The sequence below is a fragment of the Azolla caroliniana genome, unplaced genomic scaffold (assembly GCF_043228905.1).
Source record: "Azolla caroliniana isolate FFs.n. ecotype wild unplaced genomic scaffold, voAzoCaro1.0.p SCAF_14, whole genome shotgun sequence".
Lineage (NCBI taxonomy): Eukaryota > Viridiplantae > Streptophyta > Polypodiopsida > Salviniales > Salviniaceae > Azolla > Azolla caroliniana.
The window spans coordinates 16,492,659-16,509,337 of NW_028230449.1; the positions used below are offsets into that span (position 1 = coordinate 16,492,659).

Consider the following 16,679-nt stretch of genomic DNA (forward strand, 5'->3'; position numbering starts at 1 on the left):
TGGTGTTGTTAAATGCTTAAATGTATGTTCTATATGGTCTTCCATATGGTTATGGTATGTTCTCGTCTATGGTGTTTGAGATGCTCTTTAAGCACGGTATATTCTCGTCTATGTTCTTGTATTGTTAAATGATTATGTTTATGGTGTTGTTAAATGCTTAAATGTATGTTTATTATGTGCATGTTTATCATTTTTCACTTTATATATATTTTTAATGAAATTCTTTGTATGGTCTTCATGTTTAGTTGTATGATTATGTTCTTGTCATATGTTTATATGGTTATGCATATGATTTTCATTGGTTTTTTATATGGTCTTGGGGACATTCTACAATATTTATATGTTTGGTGCTTTTCAATATGGTCTTCAAGATGTTCTTGGAGATGGTCTAGTCTTGTCTTTTGTCTTGAGGTACATTACATGGTTATGCATATTATTATCTCTGGTCTTCTAGGCCATTTTGGATATGATATTTGATATATTCTTGTAAATTGGTTTGGGCTTATCTATGACCTTCGAGATGGTCTTCAAAGATGATCCTGTTTATTGAGATGGACTTTAATATAGTCGTCAAGGTGTTCTTGTATATGCTCTCATATTGTTTATGGTCCTCGAGGTGGTCTTGTATATTGAGATGGTTGTCTTTGTGAATGTTTGTGGTCTTGTCACATTTTTATGGTTGGGTTTATGAGTATCTATTCACACACACATTCTCCTTATACCAGCATTATTTATACAATGAAAAAGCCAAATGGTCTCTCATGTTCCATTAGAAATACACATGGTTAACAATAAAAAAAAGCAACTTCCAAAAAGCATTAGAATCACTAAAAAGCCAACAAGGTCACAATCTTCTTGAGAGCCGCCATGAGCCGCTTCTCACGGATCTCGGCCATATAGTGACCCGTGTTTCTCACTCTCAGACGCCACTCACATTAGTTCAAGGAGATTCGAGGCCAATTGTTGATTGAGGGCACATTATACGCATGCCGAAAAACCCACGTGGAAAAACAACATATGTTTCACATATGCTCGACAAACAAAAATTACAATCTTGTGAATACTTAAGGCACATCCCAAAGGCGATCATGTGACCCCTAACACCTTTGAAAACCCCAATGTGATCATGTAAATATGCACCTTTGAAATTAATTCTTGTTGAACATGGGGTTCTAACATATACGCATGTTTTGTGTACATATTCATATTCACCTTCTTACATGCACTAACATAACAAAAAATATAAACAAGATTATAAGCAACAAATAGTTCTTTTATATAAAAGAGAATCTCAAAGATCATGTCGCTTATTTCATACAAATGATCTACTACACTGGCTTAATTTTGTCTCATGAAATTTGGTTAGCACTAGAAGTATAGAGATATCATCGTGAGCTTTAGCTCACACCCAACTCCATGACATCTTTTGGATTGTTCCCATCGTAGTATTAAGGATCATACTGTAACAAAATTGATGTAACCAAAGCTACACTAAAAAATGTCTCAATTTTGGTTTATTTGTGTACAAACATTTCGTATTTCTCCTTCTCCGTCCTCTCCAGTTAGCACGCCAATAGCTGACATCTTGATGATTGAATCCACAAACGATTGAAAGAAATCATTACTAGACAAGGCAAATTGGTTCACTAGATCTTTTGTCTCGGGATGTGCAAATAAAGCTTGGTCTGTTAACAATAATCCCATGTTATTTTGGAGACCTTTATAGTAGGAGTTGTCAAATTCAAAAGGAGAGGAAGGATCTAATGGCACAAAAACGTTGTTATTCAATTGTGGGCAACTTTGACGAATATCTTGCACAAGGGATGAATTCAAAAATGGATCTCCATCTATCATTCGGAAAGTGAATTGTCTACACTTTGCAAAGCCAATGGTATGGGCACCTATCTACATGATTAACATGATTAACAACATGAATGTATAGACAACATGAGTTGTGTAGTTAAGAATAAAACAAAATAAGGTGTTTTAAAAAATGTTGATGTAGGTATACCTGAGAGAGACACAAGGTCTTGGGCATCAAGTCCCTTGGATATGAAAAGAGATATCAATTGGTCAACAGTCAAGTTAGATTGTGGTATGTTTCCGATGCCATTGGTTGCAAAAGACGTTCGACTATCTCTTCGTCCTAATGCAACTTGCCATGATGGTCCCCCAAGCTACAATTTCAATACAATCCATTAATGAAGTTAGAAACATTGTGTGAGACATTATATTCTAAGTTCTTTTCCTAGTGCGCAATAGATTAGAGAAGTAAAACGAACAAGGATATTGTGCTTATCTCTTACCATTGAGCTATCATATTATCTTCATACATACATACATACATACATACATACATATATTGTAAGGTATGGGAACTTACAAATATTATTGCCTCGCGTGCTGCAAGAACAATGATATCTGCACAAGAAACTACTCCGGGGCAAATTGATTCGAGGGCTCCTTTGATCTCATTTATTGTATTAAAGGCTTGTTGTGGAATATCATTATCCAAATAGTCCCTCTCAGCAAGATTGTCGGGTGTGGACGAAATCAAAATAGAGGCATCACATCCCTAGAAAAGTTAAGGTAAATGAGCCATGGGTGGGCATAATGTTAATTTCTTTATTTCGAAATGAATTACAAGGTAAAACATAATTATTCAAGGAATAAACTCTGTAATATCATCATCTATGATTTGGACAAAATATTAGAATTAAAAATATTTTGAGCTTTGTTTGTCAACTTGGGAAAACTTATTGGAGTTTTACATGCAATCCAATTTTTATAATTACTCTACTACTAAGAAGTGATACTCTACATTTTGAGATTCTTCGGTACCTGGATAAAGCAATCATGGGCAAGTAGCCTCAACGTTGATGGCGAAACTACATTGTTTCTTTTTGCCAATGATTGGAATGTACTGCTCACTATGGAAGACAAGTTTGGACATGACGTATCGTAGAAATCCATAGAGAGTTGCCCATTTGAAACAATTGCATTTTGTAGAACAATCGCCAACAAAGCGATAAGCAACATGACGTTTTTGTCCATAATTGAATATCCTTGAGGTTGTTGTTAATCTAGAAAGACATGTTAAAGGCAATGAATTAGAAAATCTCAACATAAATATAGGTGGGTATGGGACCTTAAACAATTGTAATATGTACTCAATCACTCTTTCTTAGATAAAACTATATCAAGTTTGTGCTCCACACATGACACCCTTTAAGAAAACACTATATTCCACCACACAAGGCCTTTGAAGTGTTTTAACATGATTAAATATGTGAAAGAAAGGGAATTGCCTATAAGCCTTTGAAGTGCCAAAATGTTATGATTATGAATATGCTGGGGAAATATTGATCTCAATCTATCTCTGTATAGATATGCACTGAAATGTATATATATGTATCAACGAATTCAAAAAGTACTAATTGTGCTCGAGTGAACTACCAATCAAGAGTTATGTAGCCACACATGAGAGTATGTATTAATACTACATGTTAGTGTGTCTCCCTAATTAGAACATGTGTTGTGTGATCTCTTATAAAACTCGAACTTTCAATAGCATTAACATTGTGTTGTATGTATTAAACTTACATAAGAAAATGTGTCTCCTGAATAGTAACATGTGTTGTGTGATCTCTCATAAAACTCAAACTTTCAATACCATTAACATACATATATATGAATATGAAACACAATACAACCCTTTCTGTGTCAGCCTCTCTATCGATCTCCCAAGCATCTCTAGTATTGGTCTGATAGGTCATATTTGAGCTCAAAAGAGCCTCTCTATTGGTCTCCCAGGCATCTCTACTATTGGTCTCATAGGTCATACTTGAGCTCAAAAGAGCCTCTCTATTGGTCTCCCAAGCATCTCTAGTATTGGTCTCATAGATCATATTTGAGCTCAAAAGAGCCTCTCTATTGGTCTCCCAAGCATCTCTAGTATTGGTCTCATAGGTCAAAAGAGCCTCTCTATTGGTCTCCCAAGCATCTCTAGTATTGGTCTCATAGGTCATATTTGAGCTCAAAAGAGGACAATAAAATCTCTCTCTCTCTCAAACCCAGAACTATGATTAGCATGCATGTATGTATGTATGTATGTATAGAACAGAATTAAACAACTCTTAATCTCTTAATCTCTTAAAACTTTTAACATGATTAACAAGAAGGACATGCAACTAGTAGGAGGAGAAGAGGAAGAATCATAACGTAAAATTAGTGGTTTGAAATGAATACTGCACATACCAAGAGTAGTGATGATGGACTCAAAATATATTGTGCAGCAATGGTAGACAACTAATTGTAAGACAAGGTAAAGATAGGTAGGTAGGTTGATTGATAGATTGATAGATTGATAGATAGGCAGACAGATTGATTGATTGATAGATTGATAGATTGATTGATAGATTGACTGATAGATTGATAGATGGATGAATGGATAGATTGAGACAGAGAAACAGAGCATCTGTTTATAGTAAAGAGAGATCAAACATAAGAAGACTGAGAGGGAATGAATGAATGAATGAATGTGGAGTGAGTGAGTGAGCAGAATCAGGTTCTGATGCAGACGACCAATCGCTCCACACCCACCCTTCTCTCTGTCTCCCTGGCCATGCTTCTTCTTCTTCTTCTTCTTCTTCTTCTTCTTCTTCCTTATTGATAAGGAAAACAAAAAAAAAGCTCTGTTTTTCTGTGGTTTTTTCTTTTTCTTTTTTCCTTTTTCACAATTATTTCTGGGTGAACCTTTTTTTTTTCCCCTTCAGAAAATGATCTAAAAACAGATTCACCTTCTGCTCCAGATTTAGGCCTACTCCCCCCCCCCCCCCTCCCCATGCCTTGGCTCTAAAAAAAAAAAAACAAGAGAAAAGCAGAAAAAAAGAAGAAGAAAAAAAGCAAAAGCAAAAGGTTATACTTATTGGAGCCACTCTTAATTAGGGTTTTTACCCCTGTCTGCTGCTGCTGCTGCTATGTCTGTGCTTACTTCCATTAAAATTTGTACCTTCTCCAAATCCTCATTGCCATCTTCATGATCATGATTATCATGATCATCAATCACCAATGCTCAATCATCATCTCTTGTAGCAGATGATGAGCTTCAGCTTTTTACCTCATAATGGGATAATTTGATTTTTGATTGCGCTACCCTAAACCCTAAACCCTAACCTAAACTAAACTAAACCCTAAACCTAAACCTAATACAACAGAGAGGAAGTCTCAGATTTTCAATTAATCTGTTTTGTGGTTTTAATTTTAATGTCAGATAGTAAACACAACTCGGCTTTCATAGCTCAGTTGGTTAGAGCACCCGTTTAGTAAGCGGGAGGTCTTGAGTTCAACTCTCAATGAAAGCAAAAAGCCTAAAAAAAATTCTCCTCACTTTCTTCTTTTTAAAATTACATCATATTTTGTATTATAATTTATATATATATATCCCATGATCCATCCATCTTTCTATGTATCTCCAATTCCTTCCTCTTGTCTAAGCAATTATCAATATCTCATATTCTTTACTTCATTTTTTTATTATTAATTACATACATATTTTATATTATATATATCTATCTATCTCCAATTCCTTCCTTTTGTCTAAGAAATTATCAATATCTCTTGTTAAGAAGTTATTGTGTGCTTATTAATGTTTGTAACAATAGATTGACCCATGCGTAATATTCTTGAGATTCGACATCCGTAATATTCGTGGTATTCGAGAATAGAAAATGGCCCTAAGAATATTATAAAACCATTCGTTTACACATATATATACACATACATATATACACATACACAAACATATATATACATATACACACACATACATAGATACATACATAGTATGAACCATACGTACCATACTAAGAAAAACACCTTCAAAGAATGATAAATACCATACTTTTGGATTATCTATTTATTATGAGGTAAATAAGCCTAAAAAAACAAAAAAAAACATTAAAAAAAAGGGAAAAAACAAAAAAAAAAACACAAGAATGTTTGAATAACATTCGCATTCGTTTTCCAACGTAGGAAAACGAATGTTATGCTAGACGAACACAAATTTTACATACTATGGATACATATATACACACATACATAGATACATATACACACGCATACATATATGTGTACACAGACATACATCAATAATTAATTAACTCATTAACATAACAATTAATTCACTTAAACATTAATTGATTCACTAATACATTAATTAAATTACAAATACATATCTTAATTCATTAACACATTAATTAATTCATTGGAAAATATTAGTTAATTAATTAATAATCAATTAATGCATTAATAATTAATGAATTAGGGCTTTGGCAAAACTTAGGGTTTTAGTGAAACTCTGAATTTGCAACGGACAACATGATGTAGGATTAGGTAGAGCATGAGAGGGAGTCGATGACGTAGGCCGAAAAGAAATTTTTTTGTCGAAAATAGGATTATGACAGAAATTAGGGTTTTTTGTCGATACCCTAATTTCTGGCCGAGAACAGGATATAGAGGGAGGCGAGGGTGTAAGTAGCGCACAGAGGGAGTAGGGTGAGGCGTCCTCACTTCCTGTTGGCCACTGTTCACTCGCTCGTAAATAAAACACTATTTTATTTTATTTTATTTTATTTCAAAAAGAAGAAGAAAAAGAATATATTTACGTGTATTCGTATTCCTATTCGTATGGATTCGTGGGGCAAGCTCCACGAATGCGAATATTTCAAAACAAATGTTTTTGACCATATATTAAAAACCCTAAACCCCATATATGTATACATTTATATGTGTGTATGTGTATGTACATATATACACTTAAGAAGATATGTATGTATATACACATACACACATATGTGTGTGTGTGTGTGTGCGTGTGTATACAGTATATCCGTATGGATATATATGTATATACACATGCATATATACTAAGAAGATATGGTTGTGCTTTATTTTCCGTATGTAATGAATGAACAAGGAGTTTTTGAACATAATATACTTTCTAGAATTTCGGCCCCGAAACGTCCTTTCCTATTATCCTCACTCTTCTGAGTGCCATAAATCTCATGTTGGCTTTCCTTTCGCTCTTCATGAAGCATAGTATTGGACAAAAAATTAATTCCTTGCACATTTTGTCCGTACCCCCACATCATTTGACTTATTCTCTCTTTTTTGCAATGTAATTTTATGTTGTTGTTTGAGGTAACGTTTAAAGATATTTTGAAGACTTGCATAAGGGAAAATTCTTGTCCGACTTAGAGTTTTCAAAAGATCAACATATACGATTGAACTAAATTGCCAATTTTTGTTTTGGTCGTATGGCCTCTAATTATAAAGAAGAACGTGGAAATTATGTGTGCATCCTCCTCTAATAAAGACAAGTAAAAGAACTATAAGGTATACTAAAGAAATTCTCTTTTCATGACAAAAAGAGCATGTCCATACCCAAACACAAGACAAGGGGATTGTCTCCTAAGATAAACACATTACCTTATATTGCAAGTAGTACAAATTACTTCCTACATTATTTGCCACGCATTCAAAGGGTCTTGTTCTTATGTTATTGTGTCATTAAACTTTCGTATTTTCATGAATCTAAAGACAATTATGACACTTGAGTCAATTGCTATTTCCTTGGAGGCTTGAGCAACTATAAGATCTACATCGATGATTATTCCACAAATGCTTTACCTTTTAAAAGAATTTAAGATAATAAAAATAAAACTTGTCCGAGATGTAATGATATCCAAGGACCAGATTCTAGAGGTGGTCGTTATTAGGGTTGTGAATGAAGATACCCCCTCAACTTGTCCACAACAAATTATAACCTCATGTTCATAGACAACATAACAATACATATTTTGAGAAGTCACAAATACATACAGGTCCCTAAAGTGAATGTTATAGGTGTCTTGTGATTTGAGCCATCACCACAATATTCTCAAGGAGAGATGATTAACAACATTATGCAACTTTTCGTAATTCCTTACTTGAAGGAATTGGTGTGTGTATTCTCGAAGTTGTGTTATTGCACCAAGTACCCAACTAACACATTACCATACACTAGCAAAAGAAATTCCACTTATTCTTTACCATTTCTTGGTGGACACTGACCTGTCTTCCACCATCATAGCAATCCACGCGCATTGCTTATTTATAATAACTTACTTGGTGATGCATCCTTATGTTTATCTTACATTTCTCCTCTTATGGATCAATGCAGGGAAAAAACAATAAAAAAAGAGCTATTTTTCCGTCCCATCTTTACATATTTCCTCTTTTTCTAAACATTTGAATCAACAATTTTATTTGGTAGGTACACAAACACACACAACACTAGTGGGGCAAAAGGTAGAATCAATGAACGAAATGTGAATGGCTCCTTTCATTATAGAAGGAACTTCGGATCGAAGTAACAAGTGCAAATATTCTATATTAATTTTCCCTGTTCAACTCCAGCGTGGCATCGAATGTGGTGCATATGATACAACTTTTGGATGGGTTATTATTAGTTATTAGGTAACATCGATAGTGCAATCCGTCTTGAGAGAGCTCGGAGGTACGAGGATTCAGGAACGAAAGGAAGATCGTTCGATGCAATAAGAGATGCACATATATAATGTTTGTGATTCGATGATCTCTCAAGGAATAAATAGAAGTTTTTAAGCTTAGTGAGTGGGGGGTGATGGTATAGACTATATACTATACCGTATACATATATGTACATAGAAAGCAAAGGCAAAAGAGAGAGAGAGAGAGATCCACTCAAGACCAAAAGGAAATGAGTGAAATGAATAGTATGTGGAGTTTTAGAGTAAATTATAGGAGCCCATTATTGTAAATATTCTTTAAATTGGGTTAGTTTGTTTTGGCACCAAGAAGAGTAAAAAGGAAAGGAAGGGGCTTTTGCAAAAAAATAAAAACAGAGCATTGATGATATACATATATAGAAGAAGAAAATAGACAAAAAGCAGAGAGAGCATTAAGAGCCCAGGAGAAACAGAGCATTTTTTATTTTTGTGTTGTTATGGAGCCAAGAAACAGAGCATTGCTTGCTCTGCTTGATATCGAGTTGGGGATGTCTGAGGCTCACAAGAGTAATTATTAAGAAGCTTCTCCATCTCTGTCTCTCTCCATAATCTTTGTGTTTATGTGTTATACATACATACACACATACATACATACATTCATACATACATACATAAACTCTTATGGGTAATGCCCATATATCAGGAAGAAGAGCAGGGCGTGCTCTTGATTACCACCATGGCCATGATATTCTCACTAACACTCATAATGCATCCAACCCTAATCACCATGTGATGACAACTTCTTCGGGGGCCACAAGCCGTGTTGCCGGGCGCGACGATGCCCCATCTCATATCGTCGCGGACAACAACCTTGGGCATGATGTCACGGCCAACAGCCTTGGGCATGATGTCAGCGGCGACAACCCGCAGGTACAAAACCATAGCCCCGGGTTAGTTGATCATGCCAATCCCCTAGGACCTTTACCCCCCTACCCTTCCTCTACCCTTGACTATCCACCAGGACATTACAACCTACACACAAATGGTCATCTTGTCATCAATATAACTCAACCAAATCATTCCTTTATGATTAGTGATGGAGCAACCCCTGGTCATGTATCCTCATCATCCCTTGGTCCTGTATCCATGTCCAGTGTCTTGCCTCTTCCTCACTTTGTGGAAAGCCCTAAGGCAAATACAATCATTAATGATGTTAATGTTAGGAAGGACACGCTTCGTCTCGAGAAAGATCACGAGAATCCGGGGTTTTATCTTGTATCCTTCTCCTTTGATGCCACAACAGATGGTTGGTAAGTAATGTTTATTCACTTTGCTCTCTCTCTCTCTCTCTCTCTCTCTCTCTCTCTCTCTCCGTTTTTAATGCTTTGTTTATTGTTTACATAAAGTTAATTGATCTAAAACTTGGTGACATATATGATTTAAGTTACTTACTGTTGGATCTTATATGTTTAAAGTTATCTATGCCATGTTGGGCATGGTAGGAAATGAAATGTATTGTTGTTTACTTGGTGGCATATGATATAATATTATAACAAACTCCTAATAACATAGGTATGCATAATAGTTATGCATATGTCATATAACATAGTGCCCTTAACAAACTTCTAATGACATACTTATGGATATGTCATAACCATGTGATTAGGAGCTATGCAAACTCCCAATAACATAGTTATGCATATCTATTATAACATAGTGCCCTTAACAAACTCCTAATGACATACTTATGCATATCTACTGAACATAGTGCCCTTAACAAACTCCTAATGAGATACTTATGCATATGTCTACTTATGCATATGTCATTTATCACATAAGAATTTGTGAAATATATTAGCTTATGGGCCAAGCTTCTCATTATTTGGCTTTAGATGTGTAGGATTTGCATCTTGTTTCATGCAAAAGAAGGTCGAGGATGTAGCTTGAATGCAATGAAACCTGAAGTATTTGCACCTCTTCGGATACCCTTTACAAAAGGGTTGGATCAACACTTTAGGCAAGCTCCAGGGACAGGTGTGGACTTGTCATCGCTCCCAGAGTCGGACCTTGTGGACGACGGTCCAATGGAAATCTTTCCGCTCATCATAAGGACTGAGACAATGCCCAAAGGGCCCCCATCAGACATTTCACTGATATCAAGAGACGGAGAGCCCGTTGATTCTCCATTACCCAATTGGGTCAATGCACAAATGACACATGCAGTATTAGAGAAAAAGGATGGGAATTACATTGTTAAAGTTGTCAAGCAAACCATATACGTAGAAGGGGTAAGGTATGAGCTCCAAGAGATATATGGAATTGAGAATGTGAATGGATGTGCAGCCATGGATGGGACCGATGTTGGAAAGGAATGTGTGATATGCTTATCAGAACTTCGAGATACAACAGTACTTCCTTGTAGACACATGGTAATAATCATTTTTAGTATCGATTTGGCTCAATTCCCTCCACATTTCGGTTTCGTTATATTTTTTAGGTGAAATTTTTTGTACATGTGAACAACCCCATCTTTTATTGCTTTTGTAGTGTATGTGTAGTGGATGTGCTAAAGTATTGAGGTTTCAATCAAATCGATGCCCCATTTGCCGAACCCCTGTCGAGAGGCTTTTGGAAATCAGAGTCTCTAAGAAGGATGAGAAGAATGACATTGTTAATGAAGCAAAAGGCTTGTAACTATTCAAACAAATGCATTTGGAAGAAGAATCACTAAGTAATTCAAAATCGAAGCGAGGGTTTTGTTGTATTATGTAGTTTTCCAGAACAAATTCTCATGTAGCATATATAACTTGGAACAAATTATAGAAAACCAAATATGTAATGGTAAACATGACTTTCAAGATACACCATGAAAATGGATATTCATGTAGAGGCACATATATCATCAGTAGAACTTATGTATCTACGATGATGACTGGATTAAAGTATCTAGTATCTCTTCTGCTAGAATGGTGATTGATATTTCACAAACATTATGTAACAATAAAAACTCTTAAACTTTGCGCCTCCAACATTTTGTCAAGACAGCCCAAATAAGGAAGAGCCTTGTAAGTAGATCAGATGATTCTTCAAAATCCAGTTCCTTCTTTAGCTAATGCCCTTATGCTACCAAAGTTGGCTTGTTTTTTGTGCACAAAACCACCAACCTTCTACTAGAATTGATTTCTATAAGAGGATGGAAATGTTAGATATTGGTGATGAAACTTGATGTTCTAGAAATAAAAAGGCATACTTTTTATCGCGTTTGAAATGTTTAGGACTATAGCACATAGTGGTAATTGTAGAATGCTTTGCCTGAAATCATTTTGTACAATTTACAACAAATTCAACAATCAATATATAACCATGGCATTTGGAAAATTCTTCAAGGAATCTTATATATGAAATCTTCAGCACATAGCTCCTGAACTAGACAATTACTAATACAAAAACACTTGTTTTCTTATACACTTGAATTAGGATATTTCTAGGTTGCCCTTTCACTATTTCCTCTATTACATACTCCTAATTATTCCACATAACCATTGTTGGGTGTTCCACATCAGACTTGAATAAATAAAAGGAATACTTTCATCAATTTGTAATAATTTAGACATTTCACTTTTTAAATCATCGAGGATTACCACTAGTTAGGATGTGCACAATGTTTTCATGTTTGATGAGAGAGATGGAGTTAATGTATATTTCACAAAAGATGAAGGGAGTATTGATATGATAGTTGTGTATATTAGAGCAAGTGAGTTGTTCCCCTTGCATATTGGTGCATCAACATGTCCCATTAAGTTAATTGCAATAACTTTGAAGTGTTTGGTGCCTGCAATTAATATAATTATGCATAATTTTAGAGAGAGAGAGAGAGAGAGAGAGAGAGAGAGAGAGAGAGAATAGATTTCATTATCGTCTTCAAAAGTCAAATGTCATATGAGACCAAAAATATATCATTGTCATATAGTAAATGTGAAAGGGAGTTGCGATTCTCAATGTTCAAGAACTTTGCTAATGAATATCGCAATGGAGGGTGCACACTGTGACTGTGAGAGAAGTTTGTCCAAGGATTGGGTTTGGTCGAAGATGCGTGGAAAGCATAAGTCGGATTTGATCAGAGGCAAAGAGAGAACTGTATCAAAGTGTGATTGATACACATATTTCCGAACCTTGTTTAGGGCAAAGTGTGCATAGTTTGATCTCGGAGATTCTTTGGGCTTCTATTGAGGCACGATGATCAGTTGTGGTATTTCCACTTTCAGAGTGAAATTTTTCTATTCACGTGACACAGAATAGAATGCGGCAAATGAACATGGAGATCACGAGCGATCATTTGCTAGTACGAAACAAAGGCACATGGAACCAAAGGTAGCCATGGATAATAATAGGAGAAGAAGACCATAACACAATATCGGAGTGGGTAGAAATAAGGAGAAATATAGGGGGGCATTTGAGAAAATAAGGAAAAGCCAAGGCTAGAAGAATAAATTATGAGAAAATCCAGTTGGAGTTACATTTGTATGTTGTATTTATTTACATAACTGAACAAATTAAATTCCATAAAGTTCTTGTAAAACAAAATAGAATTAATTACAAATTCCCCCTTTTTTCTTTTAAAAACTAAAAACTAAAAACCTAAAGTTTTTAACTGAATTCAAGATCGAATCTTTATTTATGTATTTATTTATTTCTAATCCAATTAAAATGTATTATCCAAAAACAAAATGGAAACTGAGAAATTATATCTATTTTTTCTGTTTTTGAAACTGAGAAAAGGAAAAGAAATGAAACAAATTTAAATCTCAACAACTTCATACCTATAAATATATATACATATAGACTATTTTCTCAATACAATAATTTGGTTTATTTATTTATGTCATGAATTACGCAAAATTTTGGTTCTATTGGTTTGATTTTGCATTATTTTTATGTATTTATTTATTTCATATCTTATAGAATGCTGGTGTTTTTTAAAATAAATAAATAATTAATTAATTCTTTTCTGGCTTTTCAATGACCAAAATAACTATACATCTTCTTCTCCAAATATTATATATATATGTATGTATGTATGTATTGTGTGTGTGTGTATATATTAATAGATTCTCTTGAAATGACAAGCAATTTCAATAGGTAATTTTTAGTTATGTAATCTTCAGAGTTAATCTTACTGTTATGTGTAGAGTAATTATCTTAAATCTTTGCATTAATCTTAGTGTTATTTTGTAGTTGCTGATCATTAGTTAAAGAAATCCATTGCTTCATTTTGGATTGTGAAGGGAGAGAGAGAGAGAGTAATATAGAAAACATCTAAGGCCAAACTAAAAGAAAACAGAGCAACAAAAGGGAAAAAAGAAGAAGAAGAAGAAGAAGCCAGTGCCATGTCTCAACAACATCATTGTGTTAAGCCTCTGATCATTTCTATTAACTGTGGCTTCCTGCTACTTATCATCTTCTTGTTCCAATCTCAGCATGAAGAAGTCTATGGCTGGCACAAAATCCTGCCAGCATTAATCCCAGCTTGGTATAGTTACAACAATTCCAGTATCAATCTTCTTCAGCCTAATACTACTGACATTCAACCTAAAATGAATGGATCCATCCATACAATCCCCCCTACTGTAATTAGGGTTTGGGAAACAAATACTAATATTTCAAATATGAGCTACTCCATACCTCAGGAGGTAAACATATGGTGTGCACACCATTCTTGTTGGTGTCTCTTTTCATTCAACCATCAAAATGCTTTTATTCTTGAATGGTCATCTAATTTTGAGTTTGATATGAAATCTATGGATGGCTTGGATTGCAGCTGAGGAGTCTGAGAAGGTTGGAGGAGGGTTTAAGGAGTGCAAGGGTAGCTCTGCAAGCCATCAACAAGAAGAAGGAGAAGTCTAACAAGAAGATTAATGACAGCATTAGTAGCAGGACATTACATGAAGAAGAACAGAAACTGATGAACACAACACACTCACATGGGCATGATCCTCATCATTTCTATCCTCAGGGTCCCATTTACAAGAATGCTCCCCTGTTTCATGAGTAAGGATCTTCCCATTCACATACATACATACATACATACATACATACATACATACATACATACATACATACATACATACATACATACATACATACATACATACATACATACATACATACATACATACATATGTACATACATACATACATACATACATACATACATATGTACATACATACATACATACATACATACATACATACATACATACATACATACATACATACATACATACATACATACATACATATGTACATACATACATACATACATACATACATACATACATACATACATTCATACATACACATGCATACAAAGTAATGAGCACTCTTTCATGTGCCTCTATCCCCCAAAAAACAATGTTTTCCAAAGGACTCTCAATCACTAACCAACCTTCTCTTACTTATACCCTCGGCTTATCATATTAAATGTTTTGGCATCGGTTTGTTTGCCTTGCTTTTGTGATCCTTCCATAGGAGCTACACTCAAATGGAGAAGAGATTCAAGATCTTTGTGTACCGGGAAGGAAAACAACCCCTTGTGCACGATGGGCCATGCAAAGACATATATTCAACCGAGGGCCGCTTCATACATGCGCTTAAAGGGAGCAACCCATTTGTTACGACGGATCCATATAAAGCCCACATGTTTTTCTTTCCATTTAGTGTTTCGAAAATGGTTAGCTATCTCTACAAGCCAGGATCATTGGATATGAGCCCTTTGATACATTTTGTGAAAGACTATGTTGAGGTTATTGGTGGCAAGTATCCATTTTGGAATAGAAGTGAAGGTGCTGACCATTTCATGCTATCATGCCATGATTGGGTTAGTATACTTTTTTGCCACAACATCGATATTGGTCACAACTACATTGTGTATGTTGTCGTAACTTAGTTTGCTTTACATATAATGTCTTGTTATTACTAATCATTGTCATCTTGATTAGGGTCCACATGTCTCGAGAGCACATCCACACCTTGAGAGGCATGCAATCCGGGTGCTATGCAATGCAAATAGTTCTGAGGGTTTCATACCACATAAAGACGCTAGCCTTCCTGAGATCAACATGGTTGGAGGATATATACCAAAACATTTGGGAGGATTTCCAATGAAAGAGAGAACATATTTAGCTTTCTTTGCCGGCCAAGAACATGGTCCAGTTAGACCTACACTCTTCAAACACTGGGAAGGAAAAGATAGTGACATGAAGGTTTTCCACAGGTTGACACATGCCAATGTAAATGAATCATACGAGGGATTTATGAAGAAAACTAGGTTTTGTCTTTGCCCTGGGGGGTTTGAAGTGAATAGCCCAAGGATTATTGAGGCGATTTACTACGATTGCATTCCGGTTATAATTGCGGATGGCTTTGTTTTGCCATTTAGTGATGTGTTGGATTGGGAGGCTTTCTCAATTCAAGTGAAGGAGAAAGATATACCAAGGCTTAAGGAAATACTATTAGATGTCCCTATGGTGAAATGTGAAGAATTGCAAGGTAGGATAAGGGAAGTGAAGAGACATTTCTTCTTTAATAAGCCACCCATGAGATATGACCTTTTCCACATGATTTTGCATTCGGTGTGGCTTCGTAGGTTGAATATTCGCCTCAATTATGAACTATACAAGTAGTTTATTGCATGTGCAAAAGGAGGACCAAATTTAATCTTCTTAGCTTAAATATGAACTACATTTTTGTACATAAAAATATATCATTATATGATGATGTCACATGCATAATGGTACAAATTGGTGCTAAATGTTGTTCAAGTCACGCTTGATGATATTGAGAAGTTTTGTAATGGTAAATATTGTTAGCCAAATTAAACATTACTTATAAAGAGAATGAGAGTGCCATATGATAACATAAAAAAGATATTAATATCCTTCTTTCCAATATCAAGTTAGATCTCATAACCAATCAAATGAAGATACTATAACTTGGTTGATCTTTCACACATGCAAATATTAGTGTTAATGAGTTGTCTTCTTTTGTGAAATAAAAATTCAGATTGTTGATATTTTTTTATCTCTTCTATCTCAATATATGATATCTTGAATATTGGAACTAGGGCAACAACTTCCTTCTTGTTTCTTTGTC

At 34.9% G+C, this 16,679-nt stretch overlaps 3 protein-coding genes and 1 non-coding gene across 4 annotated transcripts; 3 read left to right on the forward strand and 1 right to left on the reverse strand.

The window, feature by feature from the left end:
• Positions 1-1,316: 1,316 nt before the first annotated feature.
• LOC147855635 (peroxidase 19-like) lies at positions 1,317-3,056 on the reverse strand. Its single transcript, XM_087330469.1, has 4 exons — positions 2,842-3,056; positions 2,384-2,575; positions 2,012-2,177; positions 1,317-1,901 (listed from the first exon to the last, which is right to left on the reverse strand). Exons 1-4 carry the CDS (start codon positions 3,052-3,054, stop codon positions 1,504-1,506), a joined length of 969 nt encoding a protein of 322 aa, XP_087186595.1. The 5' UTR covers positions 3,055-3,056; the 3' UTR covers positions 1,317-1,503.
• Positions 3,057-5,289: 2,233 nt separating this feature from the next.
• TRNAT-AGU (transfer RNA threonine (anticodon AGU)) lies at positions 5,290-5,363 on the forward strand. Its single transcript has one exon. It is a non-coding gene; the product is annotated as a tRNA-Thr (tRNA).
• A 3,621-nt stretch (positions 5,364-8,984) lies between these two features.
• Positions 8,985-11,415, forward strand: LOC147855637 (putative E3 ubiquitin-protein ligase LUL2). Its single transcript, XM_087330676.1, has 3 exons — positions 8,985-9,838; positions 10,429-10,957; positions 11,076-11,415. The coding sequence occupies exons 1-3, from the start codon at positions 9,210-9,212 to the stop codon at positions 11,220-11,222; spliced, it is 1,305 nt and encodes a 434-aa protein (XP_087186802.1). The 5' UTR covers positions 8,985-9,209; the 3' UTR covers positions 11,223-11,415.
• A 2,934-nt stretch (positions 11,416-14,349) lies between these two features.
• LOC147855638 (putative glycosyltransferase At5g03795) lies at positions 14,350-16,323 on the forward strand. The gene is made up of 3 exons (XM_087330371.1): positions 14,350-14,576; positions 15,057-15,405; positions 15,527-16,323. Exons 1-3 carry the CDS (start codon positions 14,491-14,493, stop codon positions 16,208-16,210), a joined length of 1,119 nt encoding a protein of 372 aa, XP_087186497.1. The 5' UTR covers positions 14,350-14,490; the 3' UTR covers positions 16,211-16,323.
• The last annotated feature ends 356 nt before the right edge of the window (positions 16,324-16,679 follow it).